This window comes from Euprymna scolopes, chromosome 7 (assembly GCF_053919585.1).
Source record: "Euprymna scolopes isolate OS-2025 chromosome 7, ASM5391958v1, whole genome shotgun sequence".
NCBI lineage: Eukaryota > Metazoa > Mollusca > Cephalopoda > Sepiida > Sepiolidae > Euprymna > Euprymna scolopes.
Window position 1 is genome coordinate 15,547,367 of NC_136488.1, and position 16,272 is coordinate 15,563,638.

The following is a 16,272-nucleotide window of genomic DNA, read 5'->3' on the forward strand; positions in this document are numbered from 1 at the left end:
CTTAACGATGAAAGTGTTGTTTCAAACTGTAGTTTGTTGGACAGAGCCTCTTCTATTGATGCTTGGCCCTATCTAAAAGTAGTTACATCTATCTGCAATTAACAATGTAGCATCCTCTATCTCTACAAAACCACCATTCGCCCATACATGGAATATTGCTGCCACATCTGGGCCTGTGCGTCAACAATTAGTCTTTCTCTCTCTCTCTCTCTCTCTCTCTCTCTCTCTCTCTCTCTCTCTCTCTCTCTCTCTCTCTCTCTCTCTCTCTCTCTATTGGACAAAGTTCAGAAATGAATCAGCAATCTAATAGGTCCCGCACTATACACCAATCTCCAACCCCTGTCCCATCTCTGCAATGTTGCATTTCCATGTTTGTTTTATAAGTACTTTAATGGAATGTGCTCCAAATTCATAAAACTGGTGATCCTCTTCAACGCAAATACCCAAAGCAGTAAAATCCAGCACTTTCACTGTAGAGGTGCTCTGACGTCGGACAGCCATCGATTCTGAAAGTTTCTTCCCTTGAACTGTTGAACTGTAAGACTTTGGAATTCTCTCACTGTATTCTGCTCTCCTGACTATTATCATGCAGAAATTTAAGTGAAATGTGAACAAACATCTCGCTGCTCAACTCCCTACTTAGAATGTTAGTGTCCCTGTAAACATAGCCGCTAATTCACAGCAGCCCCTTACGTCTCTGTGGCAAAATTTTTTTAAAGTTAACAATGACAATCAGATGAATGGAACAATGGACGAAGCATCTTATGAAAATATGTGGATGTATCTAAAAATGATCTTTTTTAATTTTATATTTCTAAAATTTAATAAGATTAATAATTAATTATAGTCTTTACAGTTTTAAAATATTTTTCTTTTAATTATAATAACTAGCAGGATCTGTCAAAATTCCCTGGAATGAGAAATATATTGAATCAGCAAATGTTTTGATAAAGCTGATATTTTTCTGAATAGCACAAAAAAAACATTTTTAACAGAAAAATCAATGACACACAGCAAATATGAGTTTATTAACACTTCTATGAAAATAGTATCCATCATATTTTAAATATAGAACTGACCCAAGTGAGATAAATTAAGAAGTACTAATAAATACTCAGAAGATAATATTGTGCTACATAGTTCAATACAAATCATGAAATCACATAAGAGAAAATCTTTTATTTACTCTTTCAGTCCATCACCTTTTGCTAGACAATGTTCTCCTCCTCCCCTATTCCTTTCAATTGTTCTCTTTTTTTTTGCATATTGTTTTACTGATTTTCTCCAGTGAAGAATCACTGCACGTCAAAATTACTAAGAGTTCCTTTCTCATACCATTAAAACAATGATCATATGTTATTATAATGATCATATGTTATTACGATAATGACATATGTTATTATGATAATGACATATGTTATTATTATAATGATCATATGTTATTATAATGATCATATGTTATTATTATAATGACATATGTTATTATTATAATGACATATGTTATTATTATAATGATCATATGTTATTATCATAATGACATATGTTATTATAATGATCATATGTTATTATTATAATGATCATATGTTATTATTATAATGACATATGTTATTATTATAATGACATATGTTATTATTATAATGACATATGTTATTATTATAATGACATATGTTATTATCATAATGACATATGTTATTATTATAATGATCATATGTTATTATTATAATGACATATGTTATTATTATAATGATCATATGTTATTATTATAATGACATATGTTATTATTATAATGATCATATGTTATTATCATAATGACATATGTTATTATTATAATGACATATGTTATTATTATAATGATCATATGTTATTATTATAATGATCATACGTTATTATCATAATGACATATGTTATTATTATAATGACATATTTGAAGATGAGCCTACAGAAAAAAGCGTTCACTTTCATATTCTTGTCAAGGATTGCCAGATTGGCATTTTTAAAGGCAGATGTCATAAATTTGGCCACTTTTGAAACAGTTTGGCCTTCAAAAATTGTATTTATTGTGACAATCCAAGATCGTTACCACCCAAAACAGGTAACAGCAGAGCATTCTGATGAAGGATGACAAGTGGCCAATCAAGTTGAATAAAAAACCTAATCAACTCTAGCGCAAAAGATAAAAGCAACAATTATTTTGGGTATTAGTCAGCCAGCCAGATGCTGTTAAGATCCCAACCAGTTCACACCTATTGAATGATTTTGGGAGTCCATTATCAACAAGCAATTGTAGAAAAAGAAAAATGACGAAATTCCTCAAATTGATCTGCGTTATTGTGCTAGTACATCTACATTATACGAACCATCTTGAAATTGACTGTCAATTGCTTCATTTTTTTTTTTATTATTGCTTGACTTTGGAATTTAAATTGTCGTTGACTCATATATAAGTTTCGAAAAAAAAAAGAAGGATTATGTTAACTTTTTTTTTTTTCAACGAAAGGTGTTGTCTTTATCTTTCTCTAGTTAGACATTGTTATACGAACTCTGTTTAAATGTATCAATAATTGACGTAACCCCTACAAAGCCCATAGACGGCATTTCTAAGTTAAAATTGTGATAACTTATATGTTATTAAAATTTTGACGGTGAGGGTGAACAAAAAGAAAACATCGATATTGAAATTATACAAAACATAATCTCTAAAAAGATCGGGAAACTTTTAAATTTGTTTCCGTTTTGGTTTTATTTTATATTTGGAAAAAATGTGTTATCTTTTTCTTTCTTTTTTTCCATTTTCTCTCTGCCATTTCAGGGTAAACTAAGTCGGTGCCCAACGCCTTATCCAAAGGAAATGAAAGAGAAAATGAGGCACATGAAAAACCTTGCCACTTTGCAACAAATTTCTGTGAGTGGTCATGAAAATAGAGGCTTTGAAAAAGATGTGAGTCTTGATATGCCAGTAGATTTCTTGTAGTTGTAAATACTAACAACAAAAAAAAACAAACACAACTAACCTTGTCATCGTTGATGCAATTCCTGCACGCTTCCCATTAGTTTGCACGTCTACCTTAAGAACATCTCATGCTAATGAAATATATTGGATATGTTAGACAAAGTGTATTTTTGGCACTCCACATATACTAACAGATGAAAGGAACATCTTTAGCATGCCACTAAATTTGAGATCACTCAAACCCCAAGCTTTCCCAAACTTAAACAAGAAACATATTTTACAAATTAACTTAGTTTCATCCTCATCAGAATCATCTTAATGTCTGTTTTAGATGTTGGCATGTCTTGAACTTTCAACAATTTCTGTAATAAACCTATTGTAAATCTCATCTTTCACACAACCCACATGTTCGAGCAAACAAAGCTATGAACATTTTCTCATCAACCATTAACTTTAACATTATAATTTGATCACTTATACCAGGGGTTTCCAAACTATAGCCCACAGGCCAGATCCGGCCTACCAAAGATTTTAATTTGGCCCACAGAGTTATTTATGAAAAACATAAAAATATTTAGGAAAAATGTTAAAAATGGAAATGTGTGAAAATAGTTGCTTTTTTCTTTTTGTTCAGAAAATGATTAAAAAAAATGAGGGTTTGGAGAACAAGTTTCACTAAAAAGCAAAGCTAACGAGCAAAACTGTATTAGGCAATTTTTTTTATTTTGGCCCGCATAACTCTAAAAAGGTCTCCCACCTTCTGATTGAAAACTTTGGAGACTCCTGACTTAGACGATTAACATCAATCAGTTCATCTGCTCATTTCTCTGCAAAAAAAACAATACCATTTCCTTTTTCATTTCTAATCCAAAATAGCTTTCATCTTGCCTTCTTTCCTCATTCATTTTGATTTCTATTATCTTTCTTGGACACAACACAGCTCAATATGTCATCTTTAAAAAAACTTAACAATCTTTAGTGAACTTCATTGCAATCTTTCAACATTCAAACTTCACTGAAGTTGAACAAATTTACTTTGTAATTAATTTCGTTAAGTGAAGCAAAACAAAATTTTCATAGGTTGGTGCTTTTCCTGATACAAACCAACTAAGATGATGAGCACCAGTATTTTTATTGTTTCCATTAGAAAATTCAAAATAATTAATATTTCATTTTTGTCTGCAACTACTATTGTTTACCTCAATTATATTCTTGGACTTTTGTCATCATCAATAGTTATCTTCTTTACTTATTGTTTCGATAGTCAAGCAATGCTCCCTCCATCCTTCGTCATCGTCATGATATTTTTCTTAAGAGAGGGAGGGGTACTTAACACAATCTAAAATTAAAAAGGAGAAATTAAGCCCCAAAATGGTAACAACATCAAGTCTATCTAGTAATTTGTATAACTCAGACGCAACATCCAGTTAACTGAAAAACTTCAAATCCACAAAGACAAAGCCTGGGGAGTTCTTGATGAACTACACACTATCTGAAAGTAGTTCCTTTCTAACCATCGAAAGATGTATTTTTTTAAGGCTACAATCAAAATCTATTTTGCTCTACAGACATTGACAAAACATCACTCAACATGCATTTTGTATTGAACATCAGCATGGAAAAATACACAGCCAATAAATGCTTATATGGAGACCCACCTCATATCTCAGTTTTTGTAAAAAAAGGAAGACTTCAGGTTGCTGATTATTCCTGGAGAAGTAAGTCGGAACTTGTGATGGGCACCAAATTGTGAAATACATTGCAAAAAATCTGTTGTAAGACGTCATTGCACCTACGCTTGTAGAAGATGGGAGGACCTGTTGACAGCAATGTCAGAGAGGGTTGGTAAAAAAAAAACTCAAGAGAATCCAAAAAAAAGTTCTTGACCTGATAATATATATATATATATATATATATCAGGTAAAATTCTTTTAAAGATTTTATTAGAAACATTCAAAAAAGGTTATTGTAAATTCAATGTTTTACCATTAATGAATTAATTGAATTTATTAAAATGTTTTCGGTTAGTTCCATTCTTGATTTGACGATTTATTATGAAAAATATATCAGAATACATAATTCTATGAGAAAAAAAATAGTCTATTTGAAAATAATATTCTATTAAAAAAATATAATTTTACTTGAAAAATATATCACTCTATCACTATTAGAAATATGTCACTATTAGACAAATATGTCACTATTAGAAATATGTCACTATTAGACAAATATCTCACTTTATTAGAGAAATATATCTTATTATTTGACGAATATATCATTCTATTTGACGAATATATCATTCTATTTGACAAATAATTTTATTAGACAAATATATCACTCTATTAGAAAAAAATCCAATTGTGTAATAAATTTAGTTTGGGAAATCCTTTGTGAAAATATTTTTTATTCAAAGAGATATGAAATGTTTTTCTTTAATTTTTCTTTAAATCAGCAAATTTTAAAATCAACAAAGAAAAGTTAATTTCTTTCATAATATTTGATCCTTTTCTCTATTTTTATTTTCATGTTTTTTGTTAATAATTAAAGCATCTTGTTTTAATAAAAAAAAATTTTTTTTTTTTAGTAGCACGTAATTCAACAACAATTCATCATTTCATATTATTTCGATTCTTCAGACTACTGTGCCCATTTTGAATGTTATTTTCATCATGTTTCAATCGATGTAACCCCCAACAGTCATGGATGATGGAACAAAAACATTCTACTCCCGTAGATAAAATAAAAGGTTCTGTTTGAAATTCCCAAGTTCAATAAAAAAATTCCTGAGTTTGACACGATACACTTGAAGAATATTGGATGTTATATTGACCAAATCGTTATGAAAATAACATTCAAGATGAGAGCAGTAACCAGAAGAATTTAAATAATACAAAAAAATGAACCTTTATGTAAAAAACTCAGAAATGTGATTAATCATTTAATGTTTCCATATGCAAAATGAGCGTGTATGTAATTGGTGAAATGGATACAGTCATGGACTCTGGAATTGTCGTATATATATGTTACAATTCTAATGGGTACAATTATGTCCAATTCTCCTCTATTAACATATGAACAAGAAATTTTCTCCCAAGTTATTGGTAAAATATCAACTTTTCTTCAATGAATGGTTTACAATAAATAATGTATTTTGGGATTAAATAACCTTAACGGGTTTATATGCTGCAAAACTGACTAATTATGTGTAAAGCTTTTTTCTTTCTTTTAACTATTATAAAACACTTTCTCAACCACCATTGCTATGATAATACCCTACCTGAGAGTCCATCCTTCAAACTTCTCAGCTTAACATTCACAGGCAACATGAATTGGAACAAATACATTGAGGACATTGCCAAAGCTACTGCAAAGAATGTGGGCTAGCTTTACTGTGCTAGAAAATTACTCCTACTAGAAAATATCCTATATTTTTACTAAGTCACAATTTGCCCATGCACGGCATATTGTTGCTACACCTGGGATGGTGCATCTACCACTTGTCTCTCACTCTTTGACTAGGTTAAAAAAAAGAGTCTCAAATTTAATAGGTCTTGCATTATCGGCCAAGCCCCAACCTCTGTCCCATCACCGCAATATTGCATCTCTATGCCTGTTTTACAAGTACTTTAATGGAATGTGCTCTGATGAACTGATAATACTTGTATCTCCCCTCGGCGTACATACCCCCAGCTAACCTGACAAGCAGCAAAATCCCAACTCTTCACTGTTGAAGTACCTAAATGCCGGAAAGACTTCTACTTTAATAGTTTTTTTTTTTTCTCAGACTGCTAGACTTTGGAATTCCCTTCCTGTTTCTTGCTTCCTTAACTGCACTAACCTACAGAAGTTTAAATGTAATGTGAACAGATATTTTGTTGCTCAACTCCTCACAGTCTCCTATTAAACATGATTACAAATTGCATTCCAAGTGGCAATATGCTCTGTTTGGGGTGAAAAGGAGTAAAAAAAATTCCTTAATTCCTAAAAGATCGATTTCTGTAAAGGTCAATATGAATATCAACATGAAATACAAAAGCTTGTCATGTTTTACAGTATTCATACTAAGTGGTTAATGTAGATGAGGTCAAAAAGAGTCATAAAAAATATCTCCCAAAATCTCCATAGTGGTATATTTCAGGGAAAATACCCTTCGTCGGATGTGTATTTGACTTTCATTAAACTTTCAAGTTGAAAGACAAACGCATATCTATTTTGAAAATTGAACTATTTTGACTATTGTGAACATATTCCTATTGTGAAAAGATTGGAATTCATTAACATTTTTTTGTATCTCTTAACAATATTTAAACTATCAAGTTTAATGAAACTCAAACACATCTGACAAAAGGTATTTCCTGAAATATACCAATATGGATTTCCCACCTGACCATACTACAGAAAACATATATATATATATATATATATATATATATATATATTTATTGTATTAATAAAGGTGAATCTGCATAGGTTATTTCACTGTTTTATGCCTTAATTTGCTTTGGTTTGTCTATCTGTTACATTTCTGCATTTAAATTTCCTTGATATTCATATTATTTCATTTGTTAATTTTATTTGCTATTAATTTAGTGAAAGGCGATGTCAAAACAAAATGGCCGCACGTGTTAATCACGTGTATATTTGGTGAAATCAGTCAGGAGAAATAAATCTTAAAAAATTAAGTTTTATTAACCTTTAGAGATTAATAGTTTTAAACGTAAGAATGATATTTGAGAAATGTAATTAAACTAAAGAAATTCTGATGCAACAAAAAATATTTAATTTGTTAAAGTGTTCAAATGTTTCATGATATAATTTGAGCTGCTTTTTTTTATTGCTTCTCTGCTGGGAAATAAATTTATTCTGCCTTAGTCAGATTTAAATTGCATATCAACTAGTTGGAGTAATACCTCTTAGGACGTGTAACGAGGCATCTTTAAGGCAGATTGGGAGAAGTCTATCAAAATAATTCAAAGTAACCAAAAACTGAAATGGGAAAACTGAAAAATAAATATTATATAATTAAATTTTTTTTTTTTTTTGTTCGGTGGGGGGGGGTAATTTATCTCCCTCCCATAACAGGATGATGTGACACAAGGGTTGGAAAGTGTAATTGAAACGTCAATTCCCTATAGAAAGAGTACTCTAGCCTGCAAAAAATGTCTGGGCAGTCTCATAGTAAAGGCACCTCAGGCAGTTAGCAATAAACTGACCCTTTTACCAAAGAGCTAAGGCGAACCCTGGAAGAGTGAACCTCCTAGAACTCTGCAGAAGCAAAGCCACACCTCAGTTCACAGAGAACAAGACATCTCAACAATCGTTTGGATTCTGTTTGCTTTCATGCCAAGAGAGAAACCTCCAGATGATGGCTAAAACGTGATTGGAAGAACAACCTCATTTAAAAAATCATTTTTTTTTTTTTTTACATGGGGGTCACCACTTATCAAGGCCCGAAGGCCACTCAGGGATAAGGGTTATTGCGTGTACAGTAATCCATGAGATAGTATTGTAGTAATCATTAGTATTGGGGGTTTTGATAGAGTGTCTTACTTAAGGGGGCGGTTTGTCAGGAGTTTGTTTATGTTGGACTTGAAGACGTCCAAGTTATAGTCAGATGGGAAACAGGCAAGCGGCAGAGAGTTCCACTGGCGTACAGTTCTAAGAAATAAGCTTTGCTCATGGAATCTACGTTTGGATTTAGGCACAGATAAAGAGTGAGGAAAATTATTGACAGTAGTTTCAGCCAGATGGGTGTTTCTCATGAAAGATTGGCGAGGGGGGACGAGGGATTGGAGCTCAGACGAGCACCTGCCATAGAAATAACGATAAAACAAAGACAGGCTCGCAACGTCTCTTCTGTGGGAGAGAGGTTGCAGGGAAGAGAAAAGGGCATCCCCCACCAAACCACAAAGTCTATTTTGTACTCTGTCAAGGCAAGATTGGCTGTTTTTAGCAGCTCCTGCCCAGATATGGCAGCAGTACTCCATCCTTGGACATACTTGGCTTTTATAGAGATAGAGAATTGCATCAGTAGTGAGATATCTTCTGGAGCCATAGAAGGATCCCATCATTTTCCCAGTGTCCCTGGCAACAGATTTGATGTACGTGTTCCATTTCAGATCAGGAGTAAAGGTTAAACCCAGAAGTTTGTCAAAACATGGAGCCTCCCCAAGACGAGAGCCATCCATTTCAATTGATGCCGGATGGGGATCAGAGCGTTGATGATGTAAAGATAATAAACTTCTGTTGTGAAAAGATTGGAATTCATTAAATTCATTTTTAGAGTCGATTTAATTTTGTATCTTTTAACAATATTAAAATCTCATTAAAAACATATGATTATAGTAATGTATACCGTTATAAAGTTGCTGGCATAAATAAATATGCCATAACTGTTCTGCACGGCACAAATAAAAATGAAGAGATGACAAACAGTAGCTTCAAAAGCCGAATGAAGACGATTAATTTTTTATACGTTTATATCATCCAAAGGGAAAACAAAACAACAAAGTGTTCATCAACATCCAACAGACAGAAGTTGTTCAGCGTGTGAGTTGAAGTAAACTGTATCAGACACCCGGAAAAGGTTAAAAGTAAACAGATCAACATGCAACTCTTAATTTCTCTCTTTTCCTCTCATGATGTCAGCCTGGAAAAATGGTACGATCCTTCTACCGCTCCAGTAGATATCTCATTCCTGGTGTAATTCTCTACCTATATAAAAGCCAGGTACGGCCACTTATGGAGTACTGTTGCTACATCTAGGCAGAAACTGCTAGAAGCAGCTTATGCTACCTTGACAGAATTCAAAATAGACTTTAGGGGATGCCATTTTCTCTTCTCTGCAACCTCTTTCCCACAAAAGAAATGTTGTGAGCCTGTCTCTGCTTTATCATTATTTTCATGGCAAGTGCTCGTCTGAGCTTCAATTTATGGTCTCCTCTCATCAAACTTTCACAAAAATACTCATCTAACCAAAACCACTATCAATAATTTCTCACACTCTTTATTTGTGCCTAAACCTAAACGTAGGTTCGCCAAACAAAGCTTCTTTCCTAGAACTGTTCGCCTGTGGAACTCTCTTCCGTTTGCCTGCTTTCCAGCTGACTACAATTTGATTGTCTTCAAGTCCAATGTAAAAAAATTCTTGATGAACCATCCCTCTAAGTAATCCAATTTACAAAATTTCCACTACTTATGTATACCCATTAACTCTTATCCTTGAGTGGCCTCCGGGCCTTGATAAGTGGTGACTCCTTTGTAAAAAAATAAAAAAAATGATGTCAACCGCCTTTCAACATCATGACATCATAACCCGGCTTTACAGGACGCTTCTTCTTCACAAAGAAATATTCTCCCAACGTGCCATGTCACCAAGAACCACCTCGGCGGCATGCCGACTAAGACTCTTTCCCGACAGCATGCCGATCAAAACTCACTCTATTTCACAAAAACCGCTGTGTTTATATGCAAATTGGTCAGCATGTCTCAATATAGCCTTTGATCTGCAGACGGCCACTGCACGTTAGCTAGATATTGATATCCAATTCACACATATCAAATGTTGACCTGGTAAACTTCCTTCATTGTTTCCTCCATCCTATTTTTAGCAATCAGTTTCTGTTTATGAAATTTCTTTAACCTTGACCTATTTGTTAACTTAATGAAAACAAAAAAAATAATATAAATAAGCAAATTTCTTCATTAATATCTTGGGTCTTAAACAGAACGGCATTTAGTCCTTATCCTTTTTTTCTCGCATTTCTTGGGGGAGAGGGAGCATGTATCAACCTCTATCTTTTACAAATGTTGAGATCGATTACTGTAAGATCACCAGAGTTAAGTGACATAATTTGGTCAATACTAAAAGGGTGACCATTTCAGGGGATCAGTGAGGATTGAGGACATGGCTGGAATCGGTATTTTCAACTAGTATTTGACAGTGTATGACAGTTTGTAAATTCATTTCCTTTAATACCTTTGTTAAAGTTTAGAATCCATCTCTCTTCCCTCCGGGTATTGTTGAAATAGTAGGGTAGACTAGACTCTCAAGCCTTAATTAAGCAACTAGTCTATGAAACAGAAAACACCAAAATAGCATCAGATCTTCTCTGCTTATTGCAGCATCCCAGTCATATTTAATATTTCCTTACCATTGGATTTGAACATCCCTAAGCTTGTACATAACTGCAGTGTCTGTTAACTGTAGCAAATCAAGAATTGGCTATCAGAGAATGCATCACCAAGGAGGAAACTGATTCTAGAACATCAGCAACAGTGCCACATCTTTTGACAGCATCTCCTCTTACTATTAATGATGTAAAAAAACATGTAAGGGTCTATTATGTAAAGGTTAGGTTCGGCCTACAATGCTTGCTTAGTCCAAAATAAATTTTTCTCTTTTAAAGATGAACACAAAATAAGTTTACCAACAAGATATCATCTATATATGAGTCAGATACCTCCTAAGAAGGAGTACTGCTGGCACATTTAGGGAGGTAGCACTCTGAGCACTCTTTTCTGCCTTGTCATTGTACAAAACTATAAAATTTACTGTTGTGAGAATAACAACTAAGGTGAGAACAAGTTATCTAATACAAATGATCAATATTCATTTTCTAAAAAATTCCAAAGCATAAATTTTGATTTATCCATTATGAAAATATTCAATACTAGAAGATATATGCGGCATTGTCCAACATTAAATGTAACATTAAATTCCTTAAAAAAGAATGAAAAAAAAAGAAAGAAATTGAGACATGGTTATGTGAGTATTATGTTTTTTCTAAACAGTTGACTTCTTGTAAGTAAAAAAAATACTTGAGCTGAAATTGAAACTGAAAGACAGCGAGTCAAGTACAATAACCATCAGGCCAGCTTGACACGTCTTTACAAAATGTTTTCAAACCTACTTATTCTTAACATAATGTAAACGATTTGCGCATGTGAAATCATAAAACAGAATCTGAAAACTTCCATGTACGAATTTTTTAATTTTTACCTCTTAGCAGCCCTTTTTCCTAGATGAAAACTGATTATAATGTTTTCCACATGTCTGAATACACTATATACAAAATCTCAAGTCTGTAGATCAAAAATTCATTGAGTATATAGGTTGAGAAGTGTCCTCACACACACATTCTCACTTTTATAGATATATAGATTATCTTTGATACACAAATTCATAATGATTTATTTTTCAAGCAATACATGTTAATATATTATCCCAAGACTTGAATTTTTTTTCCTATAAATTATTTTACCAAGACTTTTTACCATTTTTTCTTTCTATGAAATATCATTTCACCAAGATATTTTTTTATAAAATATAATTTTACCAAGACTTTAATTTTTTTGTACAAAATATCACTATACCAAAGGAAAAAAAATTAACTTTTTTTATATTTCCATGGCATGTTTGTATTCTGCCATGAAAATCCTTAAATAACTTCAATTAAAATGATCTCAGGTGTTTTAGTCATACAACTCATATTATAATAATCTTCCTGAAAAACCTGCTTTCTATCTTGATAAAAAAAAATTGCATATAGAATCAAACAATGATCCGTTTTCTCTTTTAATCATTCTTTTCTTTTTTTCTTTCAGTGAAATTCCATTTGAATCTTATAGTCATTTGCATTTTTCACACAAATATAAGATATGCATGGCATTATTTATTCTAATTAACTGCATAATATATAAAAAATTAAATATTAATCATTATTATTAACCATAATTTTAATCTCATAACATCTTTTATTTCAGCATTTTACATTTTAAAATCTTAAACGAAGAAAAAAAATTTTTCTTCATTTTTTTTTTTTTTTAATTATTATTGATGTAGTGTTTCCATTTCTTATATGCTCTATATCTGAAATTGAGCATTTTTCTTTAATAAATACTGCATAAATATTACTTATTAACTTAACCAGGTTTTTATATTCATTTCATTTGTTCATCTTTTTAGCCCATTTAGTTTTAGGCTTTTCACAGATGTATTTTGCAGTAAACAGGTTTTAGATATAATTTTTTGTTTTTAATTCCTCAATTATGATTTAAAGAAAAATAGTAGTTGTAGATGTCTATCTTCATTGGAAAGTTATTAAAAAATAATCAAGATATTTTTTTCAAAAATAAAATCATTGAATAATATCAATAATTTATCTTAGAAATTCTAAAAGTTCAATTTTTAAGATTGTACATGGATTTCATTTTAACATTTTTTTTCAAATTGAATACATGTAATTTTTTTATTAGAAATTAATTTCAAGCAAAAAAAAACAAACTGATTGGATTTTCTATTGATAAAAATATTTCAAGTTTCAGATTTTTTGATTAAAGAATCAATTAAAAACTGCTCAATGGAATCATCTATGCTGGGGAGAGAAAAACAAAACTGACCCTAGTTTATTTTCTCTCAAGATCAATCAAATAAAAGTTGTAGGATTTTGAATGGAATTTTTTGCATTTTTCTTTTTAATTCTGAAAATATTGGCTCATTCTGCTTTTGAGTACATTTGACGAGACGTTCAATAATTTAATTTTTATATTATTGTTATGGCAAATATATAAAAACCTCAGCCATCTTTTATACATATTTTCACTCATCTTTATTTTGACATTGTAGGATAAAAAAAATATGAAAGAATTATCACGGGAACCAAGCATCCGAACGAGTGGTTCCATCTCTGATAGTGGTTCCAAATCAACAGAAAATCTCTCTTCACGTAAGTTTTGTCTCTAACTTATTCTCCTTGCTTTAGCAAGAGTCATGGACACTTACTAGGGCTGAAATTTAATCTATGGAATTATTTTGGCAATAGATAATTTTTCTATGGCAGTAAATATATAATAAAGTGAACAATATTAAGAATCTTTCATTCTTTTTTGTTTTTCAAACTAAATCAATTCATTTTGTAGAAATCTTTTATACGATTTTACAATTTTATTTACAACTTCATAATTTAAATGTGGCTCTGTTTATTTGATAAAATTATAAAATTCAAATGTAATTTTTTCTTTGATCCCCCCTTCCCACTACAAAAAATTCCTTAAAAAAGCAATTAACTTTTTTATATAAATCATAAGATTTTACGTGTTAGCATATAATTTTATCTGAGTACATTTCTTCTGATTCATATAGCTTTGGTATTGTCACAATCACTCATATTTAAAATTTTTAAATACCTAAAATTAAAAAAGAATAGTTAAAAAAAAATTGTATCCTTCACACATGAGAAACTTACTTTCTAATAAATTTTGCATCTGTATGTTGTAACCAACAATGTGAATATTATTTTAAAGGAGCTGTGTTAACAAGAACTAGTTTATATTTAAAATTGTAGTTAAATATAATGACCAGTTTTAATGTTTCTTTTAAATAATATTCTGAATTTTGATTATAAACATACACGCAAAATATATATTACAGTTAGGGAAGAAAAAATGTTTTCTTTAATAATATCCATAACTTTAGGAGTCTGTCACCTGAAAACATTAAACACCATGACTATAGAAGATTTCAGAGAAAGTTTTCTTATTAAATTTATCATAAGCCTAATTTTGCAAAGTAATTTTGGCCCAGTTTTTCATCAAACATTCATTTGAATTATGATATGTTCCAAAATTTGTAAAATGCAAACAAATGGTCCATATTTGTTTTGTAAATAGACATATTGATAAATATGTTTTGAGATATCTAATTTATTTGTTTTGTAAATAGACACTAGTATATATGCATTATATTTGATATCTGATTTTGCTTATATTTAAATCTCCACAAAATCATTTTAAATCATTTTGTTGGACACAAAATGGAAACCTTAGAAATTGAGATTTAAAATGTCCAAGGGAGATAACTGCAAGGCGACAATTAATCTTTAAATTTAATTTAGAAATTCTCCATGTTTTATGTCTTAATTTTACATGTATGTTTTACAGTGGAAATAAAAATAAATTTTAGTAAAAGTTACTACAATTTATTTCAACCAAAATTACTGTTAGGAAAATTATGCTAAAATAAAATATGGTACTATTACTGAAATCTGAGAAATTAGATTTACAACTCAAAAATCAAGATTGTTTTCAGATATTTTAGCTATTTTTAGAAGTCGTTCCTCAGGTGATACTGAATAAGTTGGGATTGTTAACCAACTTTGCTCTAGTTGAAACAGATGGAGTTCCTCCTGAAGAGATCCCCTTTTTTGATAAGGGCTGACATTTAACCTAGACCTAAAATTACTTACATCAAAGCTGTTATTATGGTTGGCTCATATTACCATTCCAGAAAGTATCTCACTCCTGTATGTGTAGAATATGGCCTAAATTGGAATATTGTACTACACCTGGCAAGTTGCCATTCAGAGTATTGTCTCTTGTCTTGACAGTACAAAATTGACATTGGAATCTAGTAGGGGATGTCCTTCTTTCTTCCATGCAACCTTTTTTTTTCACAGAAGAGATTCTAGTCTTTCTCTCTGTTATTATTTTAATGGGAAGTGCTCGACTAAGCTCCAATCTTTGGTTTCTCTGCATTCATCTGACACAACCCAAGCCATTAACCCTTGTTCTTGAATGGTCTTTTTTTTTTAAAACAAAAAATAACTTAGTTCTGCTTTAAATCTATAAGACAATATGCAAATTTATAACTTACAAGAATTTAGTTACTGTACAAACCTATGAACAAAGTTTTTGCTTGTCGTCCTGCTGCAATGCTCTTTCAGGTGATGATGTGATACTTTATATACCCCCCCCCCGGTAAAAAAAAAAAAAAAAGGAAATAAGTTTATCAGAAGAACAAAGCTATAGGAAGTTGTTCACCTGGCCACACAAAAAAAAAGCTGAAATAGGATTGTTAATCAAGGTGTGGTGGTGATTGGGAAAAAGAGGTCAATCAGGAGTGGTGATAAGTTTTGCAACCATTTACATCAATTAGGGACCGTTTAGGAGAATGGCCAATTTGGGACAGTTGGTGGCTCGAAGGTCACTGAAGAGAGATTGGAGAAATTGGAGTCGAAGCCAGGTGTGAGTAAATCTGGCAAAAAAAAAAATTGCTGGGTATTAACTCGACCAAACAGCTACTGATGAATAATGTTTGGGCTTCCTCTTTTTACGCTACGTGATGGTATCACACAGACACACACGCACACATAGCTTAAGTGATTTACATTAACTACTCGTTTGGTGTTGTTCATTTAAAGAATCATCGTGACCTGATCACAAAAGTGATCAGGTCACGATGATTCTCTAAATAAATACTGTTGCGTGTTAAAGATATTAAATGAAGAATAACAACAGTATTGTTTGGAGTCTAAGGGAGAGAA

The 16,272-nt window shown here is 31.4% G+C and overlaps 1 protein-coding gene across 2 annotated transcripts in view; it reads left to right on the plus strand.

Moving 5' to 3' along the window:
• LOC145279614 (uncharacterized) overlaps positions 1 to 16,272 on the plus strand; it is a 350,943-nt gene that overhangs the window by 276,412 nt on the left and 58,259 nt on the right. For both annotated transcript variants that reach the window (XM_080130812.1, XM_080130813.1), the window contains exons 15-16: positions 2,810 to 2,938; positions 13,578 to 13,677. In XM_080130812.1, coding sequence (XP_079986938.1) covers positions 2,810 to 2,938; positions 13,578 to 13,677 — 229 coding nt within the window. The remainder of the gene's footprint in view (positions 1 to 2,809; positions 2,939 to 13,577; positions 13,678 to 16,272) is intronic.